At 41.0% G+C, this 27,827-nt stretch overlaps 1 protein-coding gene and 1 long non-coding RNA gene across 2 annotated transcripts in view; both read right to left on the reverse strand.

Moving 5' to 3' along the window:
• Positions 1-27,827, reverse strand: part of LOC311497186 (F-actin-uncapping protein LRRC16A-like) — a gene marked incomplete at its 5' end in the record, with an annotated part of 67,767 nt that overhangs the window by 24,346 nt on the left and 15,594 nt on the right. The window contains 8 exons of the mRNA XM_084557374.1: positions 276-364; positions 8,373-8,448; positions 8,660-8,733; positions 9,026-9,096; positions 9,249-9,346; positions 9,892-10,013; positions 11,533-11,592; positions 17,736-17,786. Coding sequence (XP_084413500.1) covers positions 276-364; positions 8,373-8,448; positions 8,660-8,733; positions 9,026-9,096; positions 9,249-9,346; positions 9,892-10,013; positions 11,533-11,592; positions 17,736-17,786 — 641 coding nt within the window. The remainder of the gene's footprint in view (positions 1-275; positions 365-8,372; positions 8,449-8,659; positions 8,734-9,025; positions 9,097-9,248; positions 9,347-9,891; positions 10,014-11,532; positions 11,593-17,735; positions 17,787-27,827) is intronic.
• On the reverse strand, positions 4,293-7,778 carry LOC311497187. The gene is made up of 3 exons (XR_014699377.1): positions 7,543-7,778; positions 5,809-5,880; positions 4,293-4,399 (listed from the first exon to the last, which is right to left on the reverse strand). It is a non-coding gene; the product is annotated as an uncharacterized lncRNA (long non-coding RNA).

Consider the following 27,827-nt stretch of genomic DNA (forward strand, 5'->3'; position numbering starts at 1 on the left):
ATCTTACAATGTGTGTCTTATTTTAGACACATCCTACTCTTTCAAAGTCAACACAGCCTTTCTGCTTAAAATAGTGATGCCTCAGAGCAATAAATAAAGCTTTCACATTCTAATTATTACTTAAATAGCTTCCTAGCTCAGGCTAAGATTACTCTGATGATTACACTTTGCTGTTCTCAGAGTTGGAAAAGCGCTGCTTCTGAGTAGTTGTCCTCACTACGAATTAATTGGATGTGACATCTGAAGTAGTCTTTTAAAAATGTGTATTTTCTCACGTTTTGAGTCCCGCGTTGTCCAGAACCAACTCTTCTAGTCGACTGGATCGAGACACCACCCGGAGGATCTGTTCGCACACATCTGCAGACTGAAGATACGCACGTGTCAGATAACTTCCTTCTCGCCTGTAGTGTCATTTAAACATTATATTGATGTCCAATGTAAATACATAGCAGTTTTTGATTTAGAACCACTCATTACTTTCTCACACAAGTGATGAGAAACATGAGAAATACACGTGAATATGAGTCACAGCAGGTCTGATCTCACTGATCAATTAAACTGCTTTTGTTCATGATTTTTAATCAAAAGCACATCAACTATACTAATTAACTGAACATGCTCCGAGGCTTGTAACAAACTTTTCACTGAAATCTACTTGCGGGTTGTGTTTCCAGGCAAAATGACTCCAGAAAGCTGTTCGTTTACGCTAATTAAAGCTGTGTTCAGCATAAAAAGCAGCACACCAGTGAATTCTGAAAGTGAAGCCCATTAATGCGTGACATGAAGAGACTGGGGAGCGTCGACTTTGGACACTCGAGAGGGAGAAAGTTGTCTCGCTTCCTTGGTCTGAACTCCACAGGAGACGCAGCCGGAGAGGAGCAGACACGCTCATATTTAGACAAAATTAAAAATTCAACAGATGAACGACTGCGGCCTACCTAGATGTTCAATGACCCAGTTCACTGTGTGCTGCGTCACACACATGTACAGTACTGTATGTATACACCACACAAATTACACAGTTTCCATTGTGATAACAGAACTCAACCGGACCATTTATGTTGATATTATTCGACATTACTGCTGTAATACTGTTTCTGTTAGCCAGCAGACACAGTGAGGCTAGAACAGTAGCAGCATTGTCCAACACTGATATCTACAGTGGAGCTGGGGGGGAGTAAAGGAGAGAGGGGTAGCGGGAAAGAGACAACGAAACGCAGAAGAAGAAAGGGACTGTTGTTCACATGTTTACTCTGAAAAAAAAAAAACGAATGTATGAGTCTGAAAGAAGAGCAGCAAGGAGGATTGAGGGCAGCGAGGGATGACGCATGATACGGAAAAAGGAGATATGAGGGCAGTGAGGGATGAAATGGAGAAAAAGAGGAGAGAAAGGAGTCGGAGCGGAGCAGAGGGTCATACAAAGAAGTCTGTATTTTCCACAGCAGTCACAATAACACGGTGGGGGCAGCGCAGTGACGCTGTCACCATGTGCATTGTACCATTTACCATTTATTAAATAACAGCCTTGTCATGCTGAGCTGCTCTGACCCTGGATTCTGCTGAAATATCGGTCACGCACGTAAGCATGCATGCACACACACACACACACACACACACACACACACACACACCCACCCACCCACCCACCCACCCACCCACACACCCACACACACACCCACACACCCACACACACACTCACGCAAGCACACACTCACACAGGCACACACTCACACAGGCTCTGTGCACTCTGTGCGATCATGAGGTAATGAGAGGGCTAGTCCTCTTATCACTGCTGTCCTCTCCTCTTCTCCTACTCCTTTCTCATTTTTGGCTAAGCATCTTGATTAGAGTACAAGACAAACAGCCTGACTGAACCGAGGACGAGACACACAATCCCTTGCTGGGAAAGCCTGCTCTGTGTGTGTGTGTGCGTGTGTGTGTGTGTTATACTATCCAGGCTGGCAGAATCCTTATCTATTGGTTAAACTACAATTTAAGGCTTGCGGCTTTTCCTTTCTTCTCCACGACTCACAAGGTGTTTCCTTGCAGATATTCCTGTACTAACACTATTTTTTTCACCATCACAGATACAGTAGTTCAGGTTGATGGGCCGTGTTGAACTTAAGTTGAACTTTTGTGTGTCAGCTGGTTTACTTCCATGTTGTTTCCCGGGACTGAAATGTTTTTTTCCTTTCCTGTCTATCTTCACTCTTTGGCTTAATTGTTTGAATCTGATTTCTCTTTCCTGACCTTCTGACTCGTTTCCTTTTTAATCTGGCATGTCTCCCTTTCACTCCGTCCACAGAGCCCTCCGCTGACCTTCATGTTTCTGTCTCCCTGCTCTGTTTACAGGTCACCACTTTCTCCCTTTCACTCTCTGTTCCTCTCTTATTTGCTATTGTTTCCATTGGCACGGGATTCAGAAACAAATCAAAATCCTGCTCTAGATCACATCCTTGCAGCCCCCGTTTCTCCAGCTTCTCCATTATCACAGTACAAACATGCACACTCAGGAGACTGGGCAGGGTTATACAATAACACATAACAAACCTATAACTAAAACACTCAAGCAAAAAACATTGAAATATACAATTGTAACACACACGCCTTAGGGTCTAACACAAACTAATCTAGAACGGAAAGGACACACGTTTGACAGCGCATGTGCCCGAGTGAACATTTATGCCCAAATTTTGCACATGGCACGGTGACGGGCTGAATTTTAAAAGTTCACTACAAAAGGAATTGTCTGTGACGGAGGCGTGAGATAATTGTTTGGACTGAGGAAGCTGCGTGCGGTAATTGGCGAGACCGAGCGAAGCCTTGAGACGCAGAGTTGGTAATGGAGTGCTGCAGGGGGGCAACAGCCTGAGACATTGAGCCCCTTTGTCTCGTTCGGATTAGGAGTCTTATCACACCAGAACATTGGACTGATCCTCAGTCAACAGACAGGAGGGGGAGATGGAGGAAACAAAAGGGGCAAATATTCTGCACGGGCAGATTCATACAGCTATTTGGTGGTTAGCCAAAAGTAAAGATGCCTGAACTACAGTAGGTTCAGACAGAGAAGAAAATACCTCAAATATATGTCACCTAAAATAATCTAGACAGTTTAGACTTATAATAAACAGACCAAGGAAGCTTCATCTAAACTAGACCAGTCTTCATAAAACTGTAAATAAATGCTGGCCTTTAAATACACACCACGTATCCTGGGTGGCGCTCAAATGAAACCACATAACTAGGGTCTGTTAATGATCAGATACTCGCCTAGGGATTATAGTTTTATTGCACGAAAATTCAACTTTCAATGCAATCTTTAGCTGTGCTAACGACATAGCTCCATGACAGCAATGTCAGGCTGGCAGTTATGCTCAATTATATTTTTGTTTAACTTTGTTTTACAGCTAAATACTTACAAAAATAATAATTGTTATCAGCTTCATCTGATGCTAACTGTCAAACACCACCATGCTAACAACCTAAACTGAAACAGTGAACACATCTTTTTAAAAATTAGCATGTTAGCACTGTTACCGAGCGCAAGCCCAGCGCTAACATGCTAACATGCTGACAGCATTAATTAAAAAGCAGAGCGTCATAGTGTATTGTTTAAGTTAGCCAGCATTGCTTTAGACTGACAGACTGATTATCAACCTAAATGGAGAATCACTAGCGTAATGGCCAATATAATTTGGCAACAACTCTTTACTAAGTGAAAACAGATTTTTCCGAAGTAATACAAGCGAAAGGAATAGAAAGAAAAAGACAGACTTTCTACACTACTTCTACTTAATTAAATCTGGCCACACACTGTTTTATCTTAGCCTAGCCCATACAGAAAAATAACATATTCACATATATGCAGCTTGCATATATTCCAGTATAAGGACATCTATGTTAAATACATATATTTACATCTATGTTAAATACATATATGTTAACTACATATATGTAAATATATGTATCAATATATGTCAACCTATAAGTACATATTCGAAATTGGCCACTTTCTTATATTTCCTACATATAAGTACATATATTTAAATATATCGCACTAAGAAGCATGGTCACGTGACGCCTGATGACAATTGGTCACATGACCGATATATGTCAGACCTATATTTCTCACATATATTCTAATATATTCTTTAAATGTAGTTCATATTCTACTATTGTTTATTATTTTCAGCATTTATTGATATTTCATTACTGTGTTTACTTAACATTAACCATAATATCAATATAAAGAGGAAGAAACACACAACACTTCTGCTTTGTTTTACTGAATTTTAATTAATTTTATTTCTATTTTGAAATCTGAGCTCTGTGAGCTTGGCATTAATCGCCTGCCCCAACAATCCAGCCTGAGTCCCTTGGAATCTCTTCTGGGTGGCCTCTGGAAACATAAAAATAGAGCATGCAAAATATTAGTGACAAGCACAGATGCTAATGTGTTGTGTATCACAATAATTGGAGAGAAATACAAAGCCAGTTGGAGAGAAAGACATGCAAATAGAATAAAATAAACTCATCCATTATGGCCTTGTTATATTATATTATTTGCTTATAACAAGACATTTTTACACTTTAAGTTTATTTTGACTTTGTGTAAGTGAAAATCTTCTTGTATTGACAAATCTTGGAAGATAATTTAGTTTATTTTCCACAAAACAAGAAACTTTCATTTGCAGGATTTGCCAATATAACAAGTACTAAGTATAAGTATAACAAGTACATAATAAGGTCAAAAAGGCGTACATCAAGTGCAGAAATATCTTAAAAGCTCTTGTTATATGCAAATAATAAACAAAATGATTCATACCCCTGGAAATATTGATTTCCCCTTGACCAATGTTTCTTCTGACTGAAAATGACAATGCCACATGGCAAAAGGTTGTAAGACCATGTACCAGAAAAGGTGTTTTCATTGTTCAGGTGTTAAACATTTTTACGAAAAATGGCTCGTGGCAGTGCTATATTCAGTCAGAACAAACATATTGGTCAAAAGAAAATCAACATTAAATTGATATCTGCCAAAGGGAATTAATGACTTCTGTTTAGACCCCTGTGTTTAAAAGAACACTCCACCGTTTTTTCATATTAAACTAGTTGCGCCACAGCTGGGGCCGCCAAGGGAACTTTATCAGGATGCATAGTATCCTGGATCCATGGAATAACTGGCCTTTAAAAATAATAATCTGCCTGCCTCTATGGAAATTTAACATATGGGTGTCTATACTTATGCACCCTGTATTCTAAGGAAGAACATTTATTTTATATGATACATTATTCACTCACAAAGAAATCTGGTGTCTTTAAAGGTTGCATTTTCCCTCATGTTTTTTTTAATTAGGGCACTCAGATCAATTCCCAAAAGATGATTTTTTATTCCTCTTTTTAGTCAACTTCAGCATGGGGGTCTAAACGTATGCATACACTTTATTTATTATACGGCCCTTCACAAAGCAAGTAGAACGCTCCATTGACTTGAATGGGATTTCCCAAAGTTCTACCGGTCATTATTTTCTGATAGAGGACCTCTGAAAAAAATAATGACCGCTGTCAATGGCAACTGTGTTTTTGCTTCTAATTCAGGTCTTTCATATCATTTCGTTGAAAGTGAAAGACAGCTAGTAAGAGGTTGCCAAGCAACATCTGAAACAGTCAAGTTCTATCTGTGTGGCGAACTATTTTGTTAGCGGAAGCCACGGAACGGTAGCTAAGTCATTGCTAATCTTCAAGTCAATGGAGCGTTCTACTTACATTGTGAAGAGCCGTAAAATAAGACAAATATAATGAACTCACCCATTATGGCCTTAGCCCTTTCAGGGTCCAGGGACTCCCTCTGTTCCCCCTCTGCCCTCTTAGACTTGCCTCCTAAAAAAAAGCACAATCAATAAGGAATGTCCATTCATTTCAGGTAAGAAATAAAGAGGAATATAAAGTCATCTTTTGGAAATTGATCTTAAAGGGATATTCCACCATTTTTGGAATTAAGCTCATTTTCCACCTCCCCTCGAGCAAAACAATTGATATTTATCTTTTTCCCGTTCATCCAGCCGTTCTGTGAGTCTGACGATACAACTTTTAACTTCAGCCTAGCATAGTACATTGAATCAGTTTAGACCATTAGCATCTTGCCTGCTAGCATCCTGTTTAAAAGTGACTAAGATTTCTGGTAATTTTCCCATTCAGCTTTAAAAGAAAGAAGATTGAAAAGTTAGACAAATTGCATCATATTCACTAAAGTATTATATCTGGGAAGCATTTACACAAATTAGTTAATGAATATTACTGATAAAGAAATATGCTGTTTCTGTTTCCCACAATACAATATCCAGGTCACCCTAAAGTTTATTTTCATGCTAAACAGTTAAGTGAGGAGCAACACTGAATTGTGACTAAAATGTTAAACTAATGCATGTCTTGTCTCAGCTACATTAACGTTACAAGCTTTACTGAATTCTTAATAGGCAAACTACTACACTTAACCTCTGAGGCAGAATAAGGGCCTTACTTGTCAATAGGAGAAAAAATAAAAATAAAATATAGACCAATAAAAATCTTTATATCACAAAAAAAATAATAGTAATAATACTAACTAATGGCATTTACATAGGCCTACGTGCACTTGTGTGGGTGTTGTGCGTTTTGCTGCTGCTGCTCTACCCTCCCCTCCTCTTCCCGCCCCTCCCCTCCCCCACCCCTCCTCTTCCCGCCCCACCCCACCTCCCCTCCCCCACCTCTCCCCCACAGTCAAGTTCAAGCACCTGAAAAGCAGGCGAACATTTTTACAGTTTTTTTAACAGTTTTTTAACGCACACAAATCGATTCTGACAGGAATTAAAACGTTATCTCCGCTGCTGGTGCCAGCCTACCAGCTTGCATCCGCCGCCAGCTCGCACCCCCCCAACCCCACCGGCAATATACACACCCGACAAATGCCTGTTCAATCCACATTTACGTTTCAAATGCATAAAATAACTGCCGACACATTCAGTGCATAAAATAAAAGACGATGTTACAATGAGGTCGCAAACATTAGGTAACTCACCAAAGAGATGCACTCAAAGAGAAGAATAAAGTTATGGCGGTCAGTGCAGCTGAGCGGGTTGACAAAATCACATTTCACCTCAATATTCACTAATGTTAGCAGTCTAGCGACGAAAAATATCTCTTTAACTGCCTAAACTTAATAACATAAGTTGTTCCACGGGTTGAATATTTGCCAAGCAGGTTGAGAAAACTGCTGCATGCTACCACATTTCTCCGCCAACAATTTACCAACAGTCCCACGGGATACATTTTTTTTAATAATCTTTATCCGTTTCAACGTCGAAATATCGAAGTAATTCACAAGCTGAAAACTTTTCTCCGCATTTCCCGTTCACAGCGAGCAACGTGTATGTATATAATGTTATAGGTGTATATGTTTTTTTGTGTGTAAAGCACTTTGTAACTGTTTTTTTTTTTTTTAAAAAAACAACAAAAACCTAACTTCTATAGTTAAATAAAGCCTTAATTACTTAAGGAACTTACCGTTATGTCGGACTTTTCTCTTGCACTGTAGTCTGCTCGTGTTTGCTGCTGCTGAAGAAGCACGTACGCACCGTCGGCTTGCGCGGGCTGAAGAAGCACGTACGCACGTACGTGACGTCACATATAACGGTCGAATTGTTTAAATAAGTCTATTCAGTGAATATATTCAGCACATAGACTTTCATATAAGATATCCACATATATGTTACAGTGCAGGGTTCAACATATACTTGCATATATACATACTTGTACTATATATGTATTCAATATATTGTAGCCATCTATTTAAACATAAGTTGGGATGCAGCTGCATATATGTAAATATATTTTTTCCCTTGATTTTTCTGTATGGGAGCATAGACTCACTTCTTATTAGAAAATGAGTCTGGTAACACGTCATTATGATTTCACTATGGGGCTTGTTTCTGCGGATACAGAGAAAAAAATACCTCTGCATGCAATTGGTAGTCCTACAACCAATCAGAGCCAGATGAGGTGTAGGAATATGTCGCTGTCAGTTCCCAATGCAGCAACTCCAGACCAACTTTCCCCCACAGAAATGTTGTGGCTGGTGGAAGTTCTGGCGGGCTTCCAGACTAATTTTGTACAGTGGCGTTAGAAAAGTTATTCTAATACAGCAATACTGAATGCACTCTCATTAAAGAGAGAGGGATTACAAAATGTGAAAACATCTGAACGTGTCCTGTGCAAGATAATCCTGACCTTTGACTTCAATGTTTTTGCACTATACCACCACAGAGACCAACAACAGTAAACTACAGTCTTTGAAATAACCATATATAGCTCATAAATTTTAGGGGTATACAAACCAGTTTGTAATCCTTGGTAGAGAGCTTGGTGAACCACTGGTTAAACTCCAGGACTGCTATTATAGCCACCAGATCCCTGAGGAGGACACATGGAGGAGGGAAAAGGTCAGAGCTGCCATTAAATATTATTCTTTTTCAGTACCACCTTAGACCAGGTGATGACTTCAGCATTTTTACATTATAAATAAATCACGCAGCACCTACGCCTAGCCTTTCTTTTGTTAGGTTTTGTGCCACATGGTCATTTTTATACTATTCTCGCGTGCTCTAGTAATATTAACACTCACCTGTTCTCCAGATGGCTGAAGTCCTGCAGGTTGAGTTCTCTAGTGTCTTGCGTCAAATAGATGGTGTCTACATCCTGGACAGGAGACAGTAAATTAAAATAAAATGAACTCAGTGAGCACAGAGAGGATGAAATATTTACAAAAGATTTATTGTGGACAAGAAGAAGCTAGAGAAAAATAAACATCTCAAGAAACAAAGATGGGAGGGAAAAGGTTGACATACAGTATATATTCATGTTGTGGTTATCCCATTTATCAAAAGACTTCATTGGGCTTTATGTTTTCCAGCCCACAGCAGTGAGCACAGTAAAGGCAAGATGTGTCAATGTTGCCGCAACTGCACCAAGGAATGTAAATACTACTTACCCACTGCACCTCTTCTCTGTAAGGCAGCCCCAGCCAGTCACACACACATCTGTACATCTGAGAAAACCCACCTACACGGAGAGGCAATAAAAGAGAATGAGGGACAGCAATACAAATGCATGTGAAAGGTAGAATGTGGATTAAATATATGTAGCAGTGGCAGCAGTGGAGCAGCACTAAAATGTAGGAGCACACAGTAACTAGCAAAGTCACAGGTTCCTACCGCAGGGTCCAGGTTCAGCAGGCTTGTTGTTCTCCCACAGATTCTGCAGAGAGATCAGCCTGTCCGGAGGCTCCATGCAAAGCTTCTTCATAACTTTACTGATAAGAGAAAGACGGATGAAAACATTTATTCGTCCAGCTGGATACTGTCTTTTAAAAAGCACTCCCTCTGCTCCTTTTAAAAAGATAAAACGAGCACCACTGAGCTGCTGCGCTTTTTCAAAAGACTTACTGTTCAATTGACATTCCCCAAGCAAGCAATCAGGAAGTAGCTGTCTGCTGCAGCATACCCCAACTATTCAGAATCAAACTGAGTTTAACTGAAAAACTGAAAATAATATCTAATATAGAAAATGCAGCTACAACTCAAAAACACTTGGTCTAGACAAAGACTTTTTCCTGATCACAAGACAAGTCTGCAAATGTTTATGGTTTAACATCTTCATTATTGCATTCATAGTCATACTTCCTGTTCACATTATTGGAATACATGTAATTATCCACGGACAGATGAAAAATGATCTTAAACCAACTTGATTTGTTGTTAGGGTGGATTCAAATCTGTAAACATGGGTGGTGAAATTAAATCATTCAAGAGCCACAAAACGAGCATGTATATTTACACATGCAGAGGATCAACTCACCTAGGTGGTAGACCAGGACATATCCTCTGCAGACAGTTTCCTATGTGAGCCACCACCTCATTCACCTCCTCCGTGGAGGGAAGCTTCAGAGAGAACGAGCCACGCTCATACTCTATGAACAGCTAAATGGACACACTGTTAATTAGTGACCCACACAACCACAAATGGTAGAGCAATACAATGCATTAATACATTATGTGTTTGTATGTTCTTATCTGACTTATCCATTCATTTCATTGTCTACCTTTCTCCTCAGTATCTAGCCACTGACTCCACCAAGCAGTGATTTAAGTGAGAAGAATAAATCATCCATACATCCACTAAACCACAGCTATATCCCACATCTTTCTGTTAAGTAAAAGTAAGGATTTAATGACATTAACCAAGACTGGCCAACCATCTTGCCGATCACCGCAATTATGCAAATGCTGACTGAGGTGAAACAAGTCTCCTCTATATGCCAGCATTAACATAATCCCAGCTGGTACGCAGGAGGAAACCAGTCAAGATATTAAAAAGACAGATATCTCTTGAGATGAGTGGGACAGAGGTTCAGCTGCAGGAACGCTGCGCTTATTGGTGGATTATCATATTTTGTAGTCAATCCTTCCGAGTGACAGCTGGTCTGAAAGCCAAAAGATCAGCACAGATGTTTTTGTGTGTCATGTATAATGGGTTTCTAAAGTTTACGCTAACACTTGAAATATTTTCTTCACATAAGTGTCCTTCCTAAGTATTGCTCAGCAGGATACTGAAACTTCTCTGGAGTCCTGTAATAGACCCTGACCTTTGACTTGGGTCTGAACATCTATTACGAACTGGTGTTGAGGGACGTGCTGGAACAAGTTAATCTGTTGCAGCTCCAACTCACAACAACAGGACTGGTTCCTTACATTTAGTGCATAAATGGTTAATATTGTTACTATTATTCTTTATTGTATTTTATGCATTAAGGTGGATCTGCTAGGTTTCATTATAATAAAGACATTTGGTGAAGGTAGTGTAGTGCTTGATCAAGCTCCATACTTAACATTAAGGATACACCGATCAGGCAAAACATTATGAGCACCTTCCTAATATTGTGTAGGTCTCCCTTGTGCCTCCAAAACAGTTGTGACTCATCAGAGAATGGACATGGGCCTTCTGAGGGTGTCCTGTGGTGTCTGGCAACAGGATGTTGTTAGTGGGGGCCTTTGGGTCCTATGGTTTGAGGGGAGGGGCCTCTGTGGATCATCCCACAGACACTTGATCAGTTTGGGTTCTAGTGAATTTGGAGGCCAGGTCAACACCTTGTGCTGTTTTTCATGTATTTCTGAGTTGTCCCTAAACTGTTTTTGTGTGTGTGCCTGTGTCAGGCTGCATTCTGCTGGGGATGGCTGCTGCCATCAAGGAGTGTCATTGCTATGGGGTGGGGGTGACTGGTCTGGTCTAGGTGGGTGGTACAAGTAACATCCACATGAATGCAGCACAAGATGGTCAATGTTATTGCTTCATCTGTCAGTGTTTTTAATGCTGTGGCTGATCGGCGTATACTTTTACATTTTGTGTACTCCTAAAATTGTAGAAATTTCACCAAAAACACCAAACAAATTCCTTTAAAATGTTGTGTTCTCCGATTCTGTTTATTGTGAGGTGCTGTACCTGTGTTGGCTTGTTGCAAGCAATTCCCTGGATCTCCAGATAATTCAAGGAGTGTTCCACCTAAAAGAAGAGCACAGACGTCCCATTAGAGGTTGGACTTACATAACACCTCCTAACACAGAAATCCTGTCTGAACCACTGGTTATTACTTGTTCTGCTTTCTTTGGAGCGACAGTCTGCTGAATTATAAGCACAACAACAACAACATTAAAGGTCCATTGTAAGAAAAAAAACACACAGCCAAGTCAACTAAACATGGCCTTTCCTCACTTGAGGGTAGGTTTTTAAGTGAATGAATGTGTAAATAACAACAGTCTAGTACGGTGACTATCTTCAGAGGAATGTTGTGTCAAAGTACGACTGTTCAATAATTAATGGGTAGCGTTGCAGTTACTTCTATGTCTATGTCAACACTGACTCACATTTGCTTGGTTTGTGCTTCAGACGTTCACACCTACGTTTCCTCCTGACTCAGGAAGTCACATGACACACTGACACATACACATGTTATAAAGTTGCGAATCAAAAATGGAGCATCAGCACCAAGTTATTGCTGTTTTGTGGTTCAGATACTAGTGTTCTGTAGATGAATGAGTTCTCTTTGGAAAAAACACTGCTTGGTTATATAATTATGATCTAAATAACAATAAGTGTCCCCAGTTTTCCCTTCCCTTGTATCGGTCCATAACATGTGTTCTAACCGCAAACAAAGTGCTCTAGGTGAGAGACTGGTAGCGGGCTGAACCCACCCTCTGTAACCGACTTCAGTTCGGTTGACTTGTTCCAGAGTGCCGTGTTTGTGTTCACACCATCCCAAACAAACCAACCTGGGTGGGAAACACTTCTAGTTTTAGAACAACCAACTAAGAGTCACAGCAACCTATACTCATGTACTAATTATGTTATTTGGTAACCCTGATCAGTTGTAAACCAGATACCTTTATTTCAGTACTTTAATGTTAAATGCAACCACATACCATGCACAGTGTAGTTGAGACACTCAAGAACCCTAACCCTAAACCTAACTGTTTACAAATTGCTTTGTGAGAGGAACATGAGCCTCTTACGGTTTAGACAGAAAACGCAAAGTAAACTGAAAAGACTTCATCCTCTTTCAGAAAGCAGGCTTACATCCATCTTTTCTATTTCAGTTTCATGAGAGCATCTCAGGACAAAGAAAACAAAGAAAAGCCGTGCCCTGCTTTTTCATGCATAAGAGGAACAGAAAACGGAGATCCTTTTATTATAGAAGGGGAATCCTGTGCATACAAATGCCCACTACTTTATCCTGAGTGCAGTTTTCCTTTGCTTCTCACTCTCTCCGAAACACACATGCAGTGGAGTGCCTGAGGGCAGGCCAGGGAGCGAGGCCAGACTATTCCAGGTGGGCGCTCCGCTCCTGAGGCTTGGCTCAGAGATGAGAGGAGAGAGGGGATGAGCCGACTGTCTGTCTACTGTCTGACTACAGTGAGCAATGTGTGTGTGTGTGTGTGTGCGCGTGTTTGCTCCAACAATGCCTGCGGCTACCGATTCTGAAATACGCAACAATCATTCACCGTTTGCACCACTGTCAAAACACAACATGATTTCCATTCAGTATTTTAATCATGCTGGTTGTTACTGGACGCCAACACAAAGGAAGCAATCAAAGCTCAGTTGATGGCACACTTGTCAGAATAAAACAAAGAAAGAGAAACAATTAGCTGCTATCAAAGACTAGGACATGCAGCAGAAGATGTGATTTTGATGTTTTTAAGCCAGACACATATAAAAAAAATAAACTAAATAAGACATTCTTCCTCTCGGATAGAAAATGCTGACTAAACGCTCAATAAAATTATAATTTGTTGCTATTACCAGTAGCTTGAGGTGGGTTATATCAGCTAATTTGGTACAACTTTAATTTATTACTGACATCGCTGAAGCTTTTTGCTGCTCGTGCTACATAATATTGTCTTTCAGCATCCACTGACACCTCCTAATGTATTACAACTACAGCTCAGCAAAAGTTACAGGGTTTATTTATGACCAATAGCACTTAGGCAGCTGAGTTAAATTATTACCAATATCTATAAGATATGACAGAGAGCAAATAAAACGCTCCAGTAAAAAGTATTTAGGATTATTCTCAATTAATTTAAAGTCCCGGGTGAAGTGCGCATCTTTTTGGTCACTGTCCAGTTTAGAAATTAGAAAAAGGTATCGAAGGCATGACTGGTAAGAGAAGTCAGTCAGTTTGTTTGATTCAGCAGTGAACAGTGTGGCAGCATTGACCGCTGATATCAGTGGGTGTGGTGATAAATCTGAGCTCCAGCCAATGGCAAGTGCCATGCTGGGATGTGTGTGGAGGAACCAAATGCCTGAGTAATTTGATCGGTCACTCAGTCGTTCACTGTCCGTCTGTCGGTTTAACGGCTCCTCTTCTCATTATGTTGCTGCCTTTCAGGAAACGTTTAAACGTATTTGTTGTCATGTAGATAAGAAGACACGCTGTATACTTGTTTCACGGGGACTGATTATAATTGTATTTAGGCTGTCGATTTATAGTTAGAAAGAACCCACCCGCAGTTGACTTTGCCTCTGGGACAAGAGCCAATGCTTCTGGGGCTTGTGTCACTGACAGATTGATATCATCCGAGCCTAGACTTAAATGGAGCTGGAGTTGAGATATGAAACTGAAGTTTACGCTCAGATCACTACAGCAGTTTTGTCTAAATTATTTACTTGACACAGGGGAAGGGTTGCTCGCCAGCAACTGCTACTCAGTCAGCAAAAGGTGCCAAAATCTTAACTCCTGCCTCCAAATATCTGTATATTGAGCCGTTAGTAGACTTAGGCAAATACATTCTCTTACTTCTGAGAGATGACGTGCATACAGGTAAAAAGAACATAGACCAACAAGAAGCTACAAAAATAAAAAGAGACAAAATGCACGAGGGGAGACATGCCTGTGTGTGTAAGAGACAGAGCATGTGTGTACTTCAGAAGAGGCTGCAGCAGACAGTACGACCCTGCAGCTTCTCAAGAGGAGCCGAGGCATCAATCAGAGAGAGACGTGCACAGAAAACCCACTGACAAGAGTATAAAAGAGCTAGAGGGGGATTTCAACTGTTACTAAGAGAGAGTAATACACAGTAAAGTGCTTAGCTGAGGGCTCACATCTACAATAATACTTCAACATTAAGGCAACCCCCCACCTGCAGCTGGTTATTCTTTTATGCTTCACAATTCATTTTTCCTTATCTACTTCCATTTACAGTATATAAGATAGATGAATCAACTGCCTACAATACACGTGCATTCACATAAATCAGCTCCAAACTCTGTTTAACACAACAGCTTTTATCGGATCACCGGAGACCAAATCTACAGAGGATGTACAGAGTCATTAGCTCATGTGTTGGAACGCTGGGCAGGAGCTAATCTTCATTTGGAGTTGATTCATCTCCACTGTGATATAGATTTCACATTACAAGGCGTCAATACCAGAAGACATATGGTTACAGTCGGTGGTTCGCCGGTAGGCTTCACGTTACAGCTTACACTATCAGTAACAACGTGGTGGAAATCTGGACGAAAATAGGATTCTCAATGATGTTGGGAGTTTCCTAAAGGGATTAGTTAATTGTCTGTGAAGGTTTTCAGTCATCCAGGTCATGATATATCCAAAAAGTGTTTGAAAAAAGGTAACTGGACTTGTAGAAGTTGCTTTTTGGAGATGAATTAATTATTATATCTTTAAATCTGGGAACGATAATACAAGACTTGGATTGAGTTTACTGGAACATGTTGACTTCTCAAATGTGAAGATTTGCTCCTTTATTCCTCTTACATCATTGTTTGTGCCATATGTGCCAAATTATTTGTTGTTGGCTGCACAAGTTTAGATTTAGTCATGGACTAGGAATTTGTAACTGGTATTTTTCAACGCAGTCTGACACCGCAATGAAACCATAAAACCCACACGCTCGTTCTTTTGAGATAAAACCGATCAGATTTGATCGGACTCTGATGACCTTTGGCACAGTGGTAAGTGGGGGAGGAAAAAACAGAGGGAGGGAGAGAGAGAGAGAGAGAGAAGGATAAAGTAATCTGGATCGCTAAAAGAAAGAAGAGCGGGAGGATGAGAGTGAGAAAGATGAACAAATGGCAAACAAAGGTGATCTGTGGCTGTAATCTGGCAGAGATTGAGGTTTACTGCAATAGAAAAACCCTGATTCCCAACAGAGGAGGGATCAAAAACAGTGGAAAAACAAGCCGGAGACAGGTTGTAAAATGCAATATATGATGGTTAGAAAAGGGTGGTTTGAGTTTTTTCATAAAGCAGGTGTCTAATCAATCCTGGTCAAAAGACAGCACACGGATATAAAACAGATGCAGAGCCAGCTTGATAAACAGATCCTGAACCTGTGGCGAAAAACACTGGAAAACTATGACGTCATGTAACACAGCTTAAATGTTCCTTTTCTGACCCCAGTAAAACTATAAATCTGCTTTGAAGAAAATAGTATCTACACCATCCCTGGAGGCATCTTATTGACTAGAAAGCACACAGATATTTTCAGGGCAAACACTACGTGTTTCCTGGACCTGATACAAGATATGATGTCGCTGATGAGTTCCTCTTTCCTATCAGGAGGCACCGTCACCAGATTTTGTAGGTAGAAGCTTCCATATACAATGACTGAGTGGTCTGACTTTGTGAATGTGTGTTTTCAGAGGTTATTTTGCGACTTTTTACCACATAAACCAATAAATTCACCAACAAAGGCACAAAAGGCTAAAAAAAATAACTCAAAGTGATTCGTAAAGTTACCACACCGAGACAGGGGGTCGCTGGAGGTTTATTGTCTGCACAGCGTCTATAATCATACACTAGCTGGGTATACAAAGCCATCTGAGTTAAACACCAGTAGCTTAAATCTGATGTTAAGCTTAATGTGCACCGCTGGCTTTTATGTGGTGGTGGTGACCAAGCTGGTAAAGATGATTAAAGATATTCCATTGCTGGTGATGATGCAAACTATTGCCATCTGTGCTGCACTGTGAGACTGTTGCATATATATAAAAAAATGTTTGCCAACCACTGTCAGAATTGCACTATAACTAGGTACACAGAGAGTTACTAGTTGATCTTTGTGCCGTCAGTGAAAACACACAGTCTTAAACACATTTGCATATAGAAGCAAACACACACACATTTTGGACACAAACTCAGCTGGGCATGAGATGGCGTTCGGCCTCTTTTACTGTCCACACAGGCTGTTTAGCTGCATGCAACCCAAGCCCCCTAAAACATGATTGGCCAGTACTACTTGAACAACAAACGGTGGCTCTACGGGCGACAGGCACAATGTTTTGGGGGCTTGTGGTGTAGACAGACAGCGAATATCCAGATAAAAAAATATGTGGGCCAAGACTTTGTTTTCTGTGCAGCAGTTATAGTTCAAGGTCTAACTAACAACCTTAAATGGAAATTGAGTTGGAATTGAGAGACAAAACAGCATTTATAGAGTTAACAGTTTAGAACCACTACAAGGGTTTTCTCTAAAGTATTTACTAAGGCTTGCTCACCAGCAGGGTATGAGAGGCCATCCTGCCTTGCCAACATGCAAACACAGCCCTCAGAAACATGGAGCCAAAGCATCAATCGGAGAGACACGAATTTGTCATTTTTTTGATCGTGGATAGTTTTGGAAAGGTTGTAGCTCACCGTTTTAATTTCATGACACTAAACTGTAGAATTTTAATTCAGCTTACCGATTTCAAATCCTCTGTACATTACATACACCGACCAGCTGGTGAGCTCAGCTGATTATTAAGCAACTAAAAAGACAGAAAGCTTTCTCATATGTTGTGTGGATCAAAGCCTTAGGGGACAAAAACATGTATAAAATGAATGCCACAATTGTTTTCGAACCCGTTTTAACTACATTCATTGGTGATAATATGTCAGTGTTTAGAGCTTGTAGACTTCCAGCACAAATCAGTGCAGGTTTGTTGAATTAACCCTGCCTTCAGAGGAGAATGAAACTAAACCTGTTAATTGGCCAACGCCAGATCAGGTTCTAGACAAAGACTGGAAGATTTCCCAAAAGGTCTGAAGTGATTATATTTTAATGAATTCAAACAATTGCCCCCCAAACTAGGATACATTTTCCCTGACTGTGCAAACAGACCTAAAGCAGAACCGCTGCTCTTACCTTGGTGGGAATGCGTGCCGTCAAGAGGTAGGCTCGGTGCGACGCCAGAGCCTAGAAGCAGAGAACAGAGAGAATAATGAGCGTGCAGCTGTAAATATATACTCTGCTGCCGTAAATATACACTCTGAATAACAAGAACAAGGAAATGACAAAGAACACAGAGGACTGTCCTGCTGACTCATGGAGATGAAAAGGCTTGTGACTCTGAAACATCTGTAAGAACGAACAGAGACAAACACGAGAAAGATTTGAAACATAAAAGACACAATAACTGAAGGAGCATTTACAGAAGTGCCTAGTCTTAAGCACACCACACTAACATTCGCACCGATCAGGCATAACATTATCACGACTGACAGGAGAAGTGAATAACATTGACCATCTTGTAACAATACAATGTTCTTCTGGGAAACCTTTGGCCCTGGCATTCATGTGGATGTTCCTTAGACATGTACCACCCACCTAGACCAGACCAGACACCCCCACCCCATAGCAATGACACTCCTTGATGGCAGCAGCCATCCCCAGCAGGATGGAGCCTGACACAGAGACACGCACACAAAAATGGTTTAGGAACAACTTAAAAAAAACATGAAAACCTGCACAAGATGTTGACCTGGCCTCCAAATTCACTAGAACCCAAACTGATCAAGTATCTGTGGGATGCACTGGAAGAAGCCTGATCGAGGAAATACCCAATGAGCTTCAATGCCCTTAGCAGTCCTTAACCCTGGGTTAGGCTGGGCCATTGCTGTACGTCATTCCTCTGTCCTTCTTCTCCACATTTCTAAATAAAGGCAAAAGGCCAAAAGAGAAGAAGAAGAAAAAAACAACAACTCCTCTTTCCCAGTGCCTGAGAATTTCAGATTTATCCAACCAACAGTCCCAAAGATATCTGGTTTACTTTTAGAGAAGGCTGCTGATTCATTCTCTGCTGAGCGAGTATCTTTCCATTTCATTCTGCACATACTAAGAAAACTGCCACAAATAAAAACAACTCGAAAACATTCAGAACCTTGGTGTTTCGAGGACAAGCATGTCGCACATTACACATTAAGGCCCCAGGGAAAGACGCTTTAGACCTGTTCGGATCTAAGCACTAAAACTAAAGGCTGGATGTTGGAATAGGGAAGGGAAGGCATGGTTTATTAACAATTCCCTGATAAACAAAGACTGGCTTAAAGGGCAAGGAGGGAACAAATGCCAAAAAAGGAAAGAAAACAAGACAACAGGATTGAGGAAAGTCTAGGAACTGTCACAATCTTTTTAAAGGATGCGAGGACAGAAACAGAGGGATGAGAGACAGGGGAAAAAGGGATGACAGTGTTTCTCAGCCCTCTGAGGATCAGCGCCATAGGCAGCGTTCGTGTGGCGTGATGTGATGGAGACAGGCAGGCAGGCCTGCAAGGCCAAAGATAACCTCTTCCAGTGTTTCCCACAGGATTTTAGGAGACTGTGGTGGCAGGGTCCGGGGGGGGGAGTTGGTTCATTCATTATATATATTAGTCATATTAATTGTCATATTACTTGGTGCTACAGTGTTAAAAGCCCTATCCATCTTTGTTTTTATTTTTATCAAGAAAAATTGGTGCAGTGCACCTTTAGAAAAATAGCGCTGTCTCTTTAAGAAAGACGGTAGTCTTGAGTTGTAGAAGTTGTGCGTGGCTGTGGATGTGTGCCGCTGAACTGTGGGCATGTTGCAAATATAAAGTGAAAATAAAGATGAACGTTTGTCTTGCTGTTTGTTTTGGAGTTGCAACAGATAAATGTTTTAGACTAACATCTAAAAAAAAAAAATTCGGCGGCACGCGATCTACCCGCACTATCTTCGCGATCTACCGGTCGATCGCGATCGACGTAATGAGCACCCCTGCCATAGATCATCTCGTCGTTTCTCTTCTCAAAAAATTCTCAAATTCTCTTCAAATGCCGTCCTGCTGTCCTCAGATGTATGACTGGATAGCGCCAGGTGCAGCCAGGAAAGCTCAGACAATGCAGCGCGACCTATGCGTCTGTATGTGTGTGTGTGTGAGTGCGAGTGCGCTCACTCGCGGGCTGGAGAGACCGAGTACACCGGGATGGGCTGACTGACAGTGATTAGAGATGGTGAAATACTGTTTAATATTATGGAACGTGTTTTTTATCATCATCATCATCATTTATTTATTTATTATTATTATTAATTTTTTTTTTTATGGTCAAATGAGACTGTGGCGGGCCCAAACGAGACTGTGGCGGGCCGCCACAGTCTCGTTAATTAATGGGAAACACTGTCTTCTAAAGAGCACCAGTCACCACTGCTACGCTCAACTCTCCCTCTCTTCTGTGTCGCTTCTCTACTGCAGCTCTCATTTACATAATGTGCGTGCAGGTAATACTGCTGATGGAAGTAAACTGTATTTAGCCAGTGCAAAAAGTAAAATGTCTTCTGTGGCGCTGAAGAGATTTTCAAAACTTGTAAAAATATACAGTTGTTGATGGTTGTTACATTTTAGACTCATATTAGTGACTAAATTGAATAAAGTGTGTTGCATAGATATTAATCATCCTTTGTCCAATTTGCAAGGCCCCACTTGTTGGAACATCTCTTTAAAGCTGTTTTGTTGTCTGACATCTGATTACATACCCTGCCAAACTTGCAAATGCATTATGTACAAAGTAATCCAACAGAAACCATCTCCACTCCTGAGATACAGACTCGCCAAACCAACATCAAAGAACTACCATGAATGAAGGCTTCACATCACCCATGTCTGGACCAAAGATATGAACTTGAATACACTGCAAACACAAAAAGCCAATGGCCAAACCATGGCACATACATGGTCGGCTGTAGGTAGAGTGGGTTGTTTATGAACCAGGTTCAATCCCTGGTACAACGTCCACAACCTGATGTGTCCATGAGCATGCCACTAAATCCCAACTTGCTCCCAGTGCTAAATTGGTTGGATGCTAAATTGTGACTGTCAGTACTAATAGGTAGAAAAGAGCTATATTTAGACCATTTAGACACATTCTGTGCATTAGTGAAAGGAAATACCTCTTTATACCAGTAGGTGGCAGTAGCATGTACTTGTCACTCAAAAAGGAAAACCAGAAGAGCTACTATTAGCTTGGAGGCAAACCAAACCATCTTACTCTGAACTCTTGAATCATGCTGATCAGCTGGCTGCAGACAGAGGTTTTGCGCTCTAATTTAATGCCCCGTTCAGACCTTGATTTAACATCCATCCTTGGGAATCAGATTACAAGTAGTCATCTTAAATTACCCAGGACGCACTGAGGTCACATTTGAGTAATCCGATCTCTGACCACATCTCTAGGTGTTCTGGGGCGTATTTGATGGCTTGCATTTTCTGTGTCCTGGGACACAAAGGACTGCCTACTCAGCGGGGGTCTTGCGTAACTTTTGCCTCATTCTCTCAGAAAAAAATGTGATCATGCTGATGACTAAGGAGCCACGTGTAGTCAGGTTCTTCAATAATCACTGGTGTCTTTATTTACCTTTATTATAGCACAGGGATGCGAATCGAAGTATTCAGGGTTCTGATTATAATCTGAGCTTTTAGTCTCTAAAATAACTAACATCAGGGTGGAGATCAATGAGTAAATAATAACATAACACGTGTGCTTTAAATGAAAAATAAATTTTACAACTTGTTCCAAAATGAGTATAATGTCCCCCGTCATGGCGCACACACAACAGCTGTTCATGGTTCTCATACAGTGATGGCGATTCATTAGAGACAGAAGCTGTAAACGGATGATGTTGTGTGTACACAAGTAATTAAGGCTGACCACTTGTGATCGCATTAACTAGGACGGACGTTAATGCAAGGTCTGAACTAAGTTGAACTAAGTCTAACACAAGAACTCTTGGATTTTCTAGTATCCTCCTCCTGTCAATGCATGGCTGACCCTCTGCAGCGCTCTCTCCATCTGCCCTTTTGCGTGGACAAAAGCATAGCGCTCTATGACCCTCCCAACCCCCCCAGCTTCCCCTCTGCCTCTCTCCATCTCTTCTCTTCTTCTTAAAATGGATTTAAGCCTTGAGCCTTCCCATCAACCAGTGATTTGACTGCGACCACCATCGCGCCTTCAGATACACTCAGCCAGCCAGATGGCAGCAGCATTGGAGCATGTCTACAAGAGCAGAGAGAGCATCTGCTAATACCCCTCTCTCTCTCTCTCTCCCTCTCTCTGTAACACACACACACACAGACACACACACAGTCTCATATGCAAGATGACTGCCACAAGCTCAAAAGCACCATTTGTCTTCTTGGCTTGCAACACACACACACACACACACACACACACACACTCTCTCTCTCTCTCTCTGTCTGAGCCAAAATCATTTCACTATGAAAATTGTATATCTTTGAGTGTATGTGTGTGTGTGTGTGTGTGTGTGTGTGTGTGTGTACTGTACTGTATTGTCCGTTCACAGTATTATCCTTCCCAGATTATCTTTTTTTCTGTCAAACTGTCAACACCCCACAACTCCCCATTTATCCCACATGAGCACGCTCAGACAGAACAATTTATGTTGCTATGGCAATAGCTAGCCCATACAGCACATGTACATTTGTGAACACACACACACAGTCAGACACTCACTCACACATGAAAGTATCACACTGCAGTGCCAGGCCTCGCCTGAGAATGCCAATGAGTTCTCACCCCCTTAAACTACATTCACGCTGGACTACAGTTAAGCTGAGTCTCTGTAGGAACCAAAGCTGCGCAGAGCGGTGTTTCATCTGCGGTCATTCAGCTGTGACAGCACTCAACCACAGGAAATCTGCCCCCACCACAAATCCTTTTATTCATCTGTCATGACTTGGGGTGCATTCATTCTATTATAACCATCTACCGCACTATTTCACATCTTATATTTGAATTTGCCTTTGTTTGGGTGAGAGCATTAAATGGGAATTACCATCCCTACCAACTGGTTGAGTTACAGTTGACATCCAAGCCTGTCCGCACCATAGACTGTAACAAAAGTGGACGCCATGACAAGCATGTAGGGCTCCCCCTGGTGACTGGCTGCAGTATAGGTCATAAGCTCCACCTCCTCCATGTTAGTGGATGGGACTTGAGCCAAACTAAAACACGAAAATACACATCTATACATGTTTTCAAGGATGTTTTTTGTCATTTTAGGAAGTTATTATAACGTTGGGGAATGTTCAAGCGTCAAATTTTTTTAGTTATTATTATTAGTTAATATAATGTTGGTGTACTTTCAAGTGTCCAATTATCTGAGAAGTTTATTCTGTGACACTGTGTCAAAATTAGTCATCAGGAGAATGAGACAACCCAAACAGAAAACAACAACGCTTTTGGGCAACATTCAAGACTGTAGATAGCCGATTAGCTAAATTTAGCTGAAAGATTACAAACAACTGCGCTATGTCAAATGATTTACTACCGTTCACTAAAACACAGCAAGTTGTGGTTTTACAGAAGCTCATTTGCTCCTCTATCCAGCTGGACAGACCGAAAAGCTAATCTTTACACTACGCTAGAATGGAAATAGCACTAAAAATAGCTAAACACTTATTTAGAAATAACATATTAATCTAGTATACAAAACATTTTCTGGCACTAATGTCTCAAATTATTGAGAGATTAATAAAAAAAAAAAATCAACTAAAGCTTTTTAGTTTATTATCCTAGAAGAAACTTTTCACATATTAGAAGTTAGAACCAAATGTTGTCGTTTTTGCTTGAACAAACGATTGAACAAATTATTCATCTTTATTTATTGGCAGTGCAAATACTCAACTAATCGTTTCAAAATGAAAATTGGTTGAAATTGCAGCCAGAAAATGTAGAGCATAGAGGAAAGCACACGGCTTACTCCACTGCTGACACCAACTCTTCATTGCATAACTAATGCCTGAATGTCCTTTATGGGCATGTGTGTCTGTGTTTTACATTAATGAGTCATGATGTGCTGGCTGCAGAGTCGAACTGTCAACACAGCACAATAGAAATGAGTATTTTTAGAGCTCTAAATAAAAAGAGAGAGAGAGAACATGAGCAGAGATCAGCCACTGAGACGCAGACAGAGGGTGTGTGAAGGAGAGCGGAGGCGGAAGAGCAGAGCAAGTAGAATGACTTAATAGATTTTAAGTGGTGCTTTGCTGATAAGGAGCCAAGATTTAAATCCAATCAGAGGAGGGCGATCTTTAATGAATGGAAGTGTTTAAAGGCTGTTTCATCTCCATCCAAACCAATGCTGCTGGGATGACCCTGTCGTAGCTTTAGTGAACCGAGATCAATCAGCTCCCACTGCATCCACCGATGAGCCATAACATTAAAACCAATGACAGGAGAAGTGAATAACATTGACCATCTTGTGACAATGCAATGTGCTGCTGGGAAATTTTTGGACTTTGTGTTTCATGGAGATGTTACTTAGACTTGTACCACCCACCTAGACCAGACCAGGCACCCCCACCCCATAGCAATGACACTCCTTGATGACAGCAGCCATCCCCAACAGGATGCAGCCTGACACAGACACACACACAAAAATGGTTTAGGAACAACTCAAAAAACACGAAGAACAGCACTAGATTATTGAGTGTTGACTTGGCCTCCCAATTCACTAGATCCCAAACTGATCAAGTATCTGTAGGGTGCACCGGAACAAGTCTGATCCGCAGAGGCTCCTCCCCTTGACACATAGCACCCAAAGGACGATGTCCATTCTCAAATGAGTCACAACTGATTTGGAGGCACAAGGGAGACCTACACAATATTAGGAAGGGGGTCATAATGTTATGCTTGATCACCTAATTAAGTGTATTCATACTCTAGCACTGACTGCATCTTTTTTTATATATCAAAACCCCTCACACAGGCTATTTAAACATAATAATATTAAGTTTTAATAACCTAACCTCTAGCATGAGCATAGGTGCCAAATCTGTCAGAACATCTTAAAAACCTGACCCTGAACACATAATGTAAAGCGGGTTAATCGCTTCAGCTGCACAGGAAGTACACTCTTCAGTTTGCCGGGCCATATGCCTCCAGTGGGATTTGACTCTGAAGCCAAAGATAACCACTTATCTGTGTTGATAGAGTGGGAATACAGAGGAGGAGACGCCGTTGGACTGACACAGGAGAGACCACAAAGGTGGGATTTGCTCTGAGGCCAACTGGCTCCAGAAAATAGTCCCGTAATCGCTCTAAACTCAGGCAGAGAACTCATTTGTTTTGCTATACATTGATTTGCCACTGCAAAGACAACCTGCTGACAGTGCAGCTGAGGTCCAGCCCTGTAATGTCTGCAGATTCACACTGCACCAAAACCACAGCACAATGTGAATATGTAGTACTCTTAAACACATTACAAGGAGAGGACAGCTAACAGAAAGTGCAGTCTGGTCTTCATTCTGTAGTCTGTAGTCAAGACATCCCAAACTACAGCCCCAGACAAGTCCTCTAAATATTTATAGGATCATTTAAATCTCTCATTGGTTAGGGAGCACTAATGCTCAATAACAACACACATTTTTTTTTTTTTTCTAGAAAAGACTCAGATAGCCAAGGTACAAATTAGATTATTTCAAACTATGCATAAAAACCATCTTCTGCAGTGCATATAGTCCTCCAGCCGAGGAGAGCACTGAGAGAGACATCAATTCTCTTTTACCACTGCCCTGCTCATCATTATGTGTTTTACTGCCGGAGAGACCGGCACGGCGAGGAACAAAGGCGGCTGACACTGGTACTTCCTGAAGAGATTTGATTGGCTGGTTTCATCAGACCACAGCTGCAGCGAGCTGAGACATCAATAAATGCGGCGTCTGATTATGTTACATTTCATGCTTCATTTTAATTTAGTTTCATCTCTGCTGCTACTGCTGCTGCTGCTGGTTGTCCTCTCAGTCGGACTACAGACTGTCAGCATGTATGCACAATGTGTTGAATAATGAATGAGATACATATTATAAGGTTGAGAAATGGGAATATATGGGAGCACTTTAGAGGCGATAAAAATTCTGTGTAGCAGCCGACAATCCGTCTTCAAAAACAAAGACATTTTCTTGAATTGGGTAGCAAGTAAATTATCTCTGCATGCCGCCTGTGCGCATAACAAGCTCAAACTGTTCCATCAACCTCTTAAATGCGTCTGACACAACACAGATGAGACTGACCAAGCGTTCAAAAAGGCCGTCAAGATGAAACGCTTGATCTTTCAGATTAGGATTAAATTCCAGGTTCCAAGAACAGGTCAAGGTTTTTACTCTGGAGAGACTAACGGGAGGTTTCCTCTTAGGGAGGGAGCCATGTGCGTGTTTAGTTTACAGAGATAAGGAAGAATCACAAGGGTTCATTCATTCATCAGCATGCCAGCCAGACACAATGGGGAGGAGGTGTGTGCATGCGTGTTGGTGTGTGTGTGTGGGTGTGTAGTCATGTGATGGTGAGCCAAGGTTTTTTTGGGGGGGGGTAAATAGGATATCGCTACAGACCACAGGGATAAAAGCGTGAGACTGAGTAAATCAGAGGAAAAACAGACAGCAGAGGAGGAGAGTGTGCCATTACAACTGAAGAAACAAAGAAAGCAAAGGTGGAAAATCTCCTCAAACTTGAATACAGATGGGAGGGAAAGTGAGAGAGAGGAAAAAGGAATGACAGAGACAAAGGCAGAGCACCAAGAGGGAGGAGGAAGGGGGTGTCTTTCTCCACTGCTCACTGCTGTGGGTATTACCCCACAGATTCCCTCTAGAGTGGCTAGATAACATCAGCTGGCACTAATAACGCGCACTAAAACACTCCGACGACACCACATTTAGCGTGGCTTAGATCATGAACTGCATTACCCTGCAGTTAGGCAAAGGTCCTCCGAGATAAGGTCAAGTCAAGATGATGAAAAGAAGATGCAGATGAATTTCCCTGTAAGTAACAGAACCCTATAAAAACTGTATAATTTTAGGAAGAAATATTACATTTCTACCAGATTTAAGTAAGTACAGAACGGGATGTATTTATTTGTTGTGACAACCTGCAAGAGAGCTTCCAATTTACAGATTTAGAGCAATTTTTGAATATTTTGGAAAAAATGTCCTATTCCTGGTGTGTAATTGGATTAATAGATAGATAGATAGATAGATAGATAGTTTCTTTATTAATCCCAAACTGGGAAATTTCAATACCATGTCCCTTTAGAAAACAAAAAAAATTAAATCCTTAACCCATCCAGGGCAGCCAGCAACCAGTTAGCTTAGCTGAAGCGCTAATAAAATCTTCTTATCAGTAGGATTTGAGCCTACCCTACCATCAGCTCTGGATGCTGTATGTAATAGTGACAAAAATAAAATAAATACCAATCATCATTGGAATGTATATTGTTAGGCATTTGGGTGGACAGCAAAAAAAGAATTTCATTGTGCAGGGAAACATGTTTCTACACTGTGCAAGCGACAATAAACTCTTTGAATGTAATGAAATTAAACGACAAAGGAGAAGGGAAAAGGGTTAGCAGTCTGCGTAAGTCCACAATAAAAAAACAGTAATGCGACATCACGTGCAAGGACGCCGTAAAAACCATCCATGCTGCAAACACGTAACGGCGCCGATAGAGAGTCAATTATTTTGCTGAGAAGCAGTTTTATGTGTGCAAATGTCTGTGACGGAGTCCTTCAAGCCAGACAGAAACTGTCCTGTATCATGTTGTTGGTCTAATCTTAGTTTTACCATTTGGGCTTCAGTATTCTGACACAAAACAAACACATTGATTGGACCCGATTGTATTGTGGCTGTTTACTATGACATGGTGCACAAACGTCATTATCATCCAATCAATGCCAACGGTTGCTGTGACCTACAAACCCCGTTCAATTATAACCACTGAGAGCCAACCGACACCGTACTAACAAGACGGCTGCACTGTGACAGCCACTTCTCCCACATTATGACCAAGCAGAACAGCTGCATCATAAAATGCACATTTAAGTTGATGTCATTAAAACGTAAATAAAAAGACAACAAAACACAGCTTGGCCCATTTGATCCCGAGGTAGAATACTGGAAGTCAATAGGTACAAAATTATAGAAACCAAACCT

The sequence above is a fragment of the Chelon labrosus genome, assembly GCF_963514085.1.
Source record: "Chelon labrosus genome assembly, chromosome: 12".
Taxonomy (NCBI): Eukaryota; Metazoa; Chordata; class Actinopteri; order Mugiliformes; family Mugilidae; genus Chelon; species Chelon labrosus.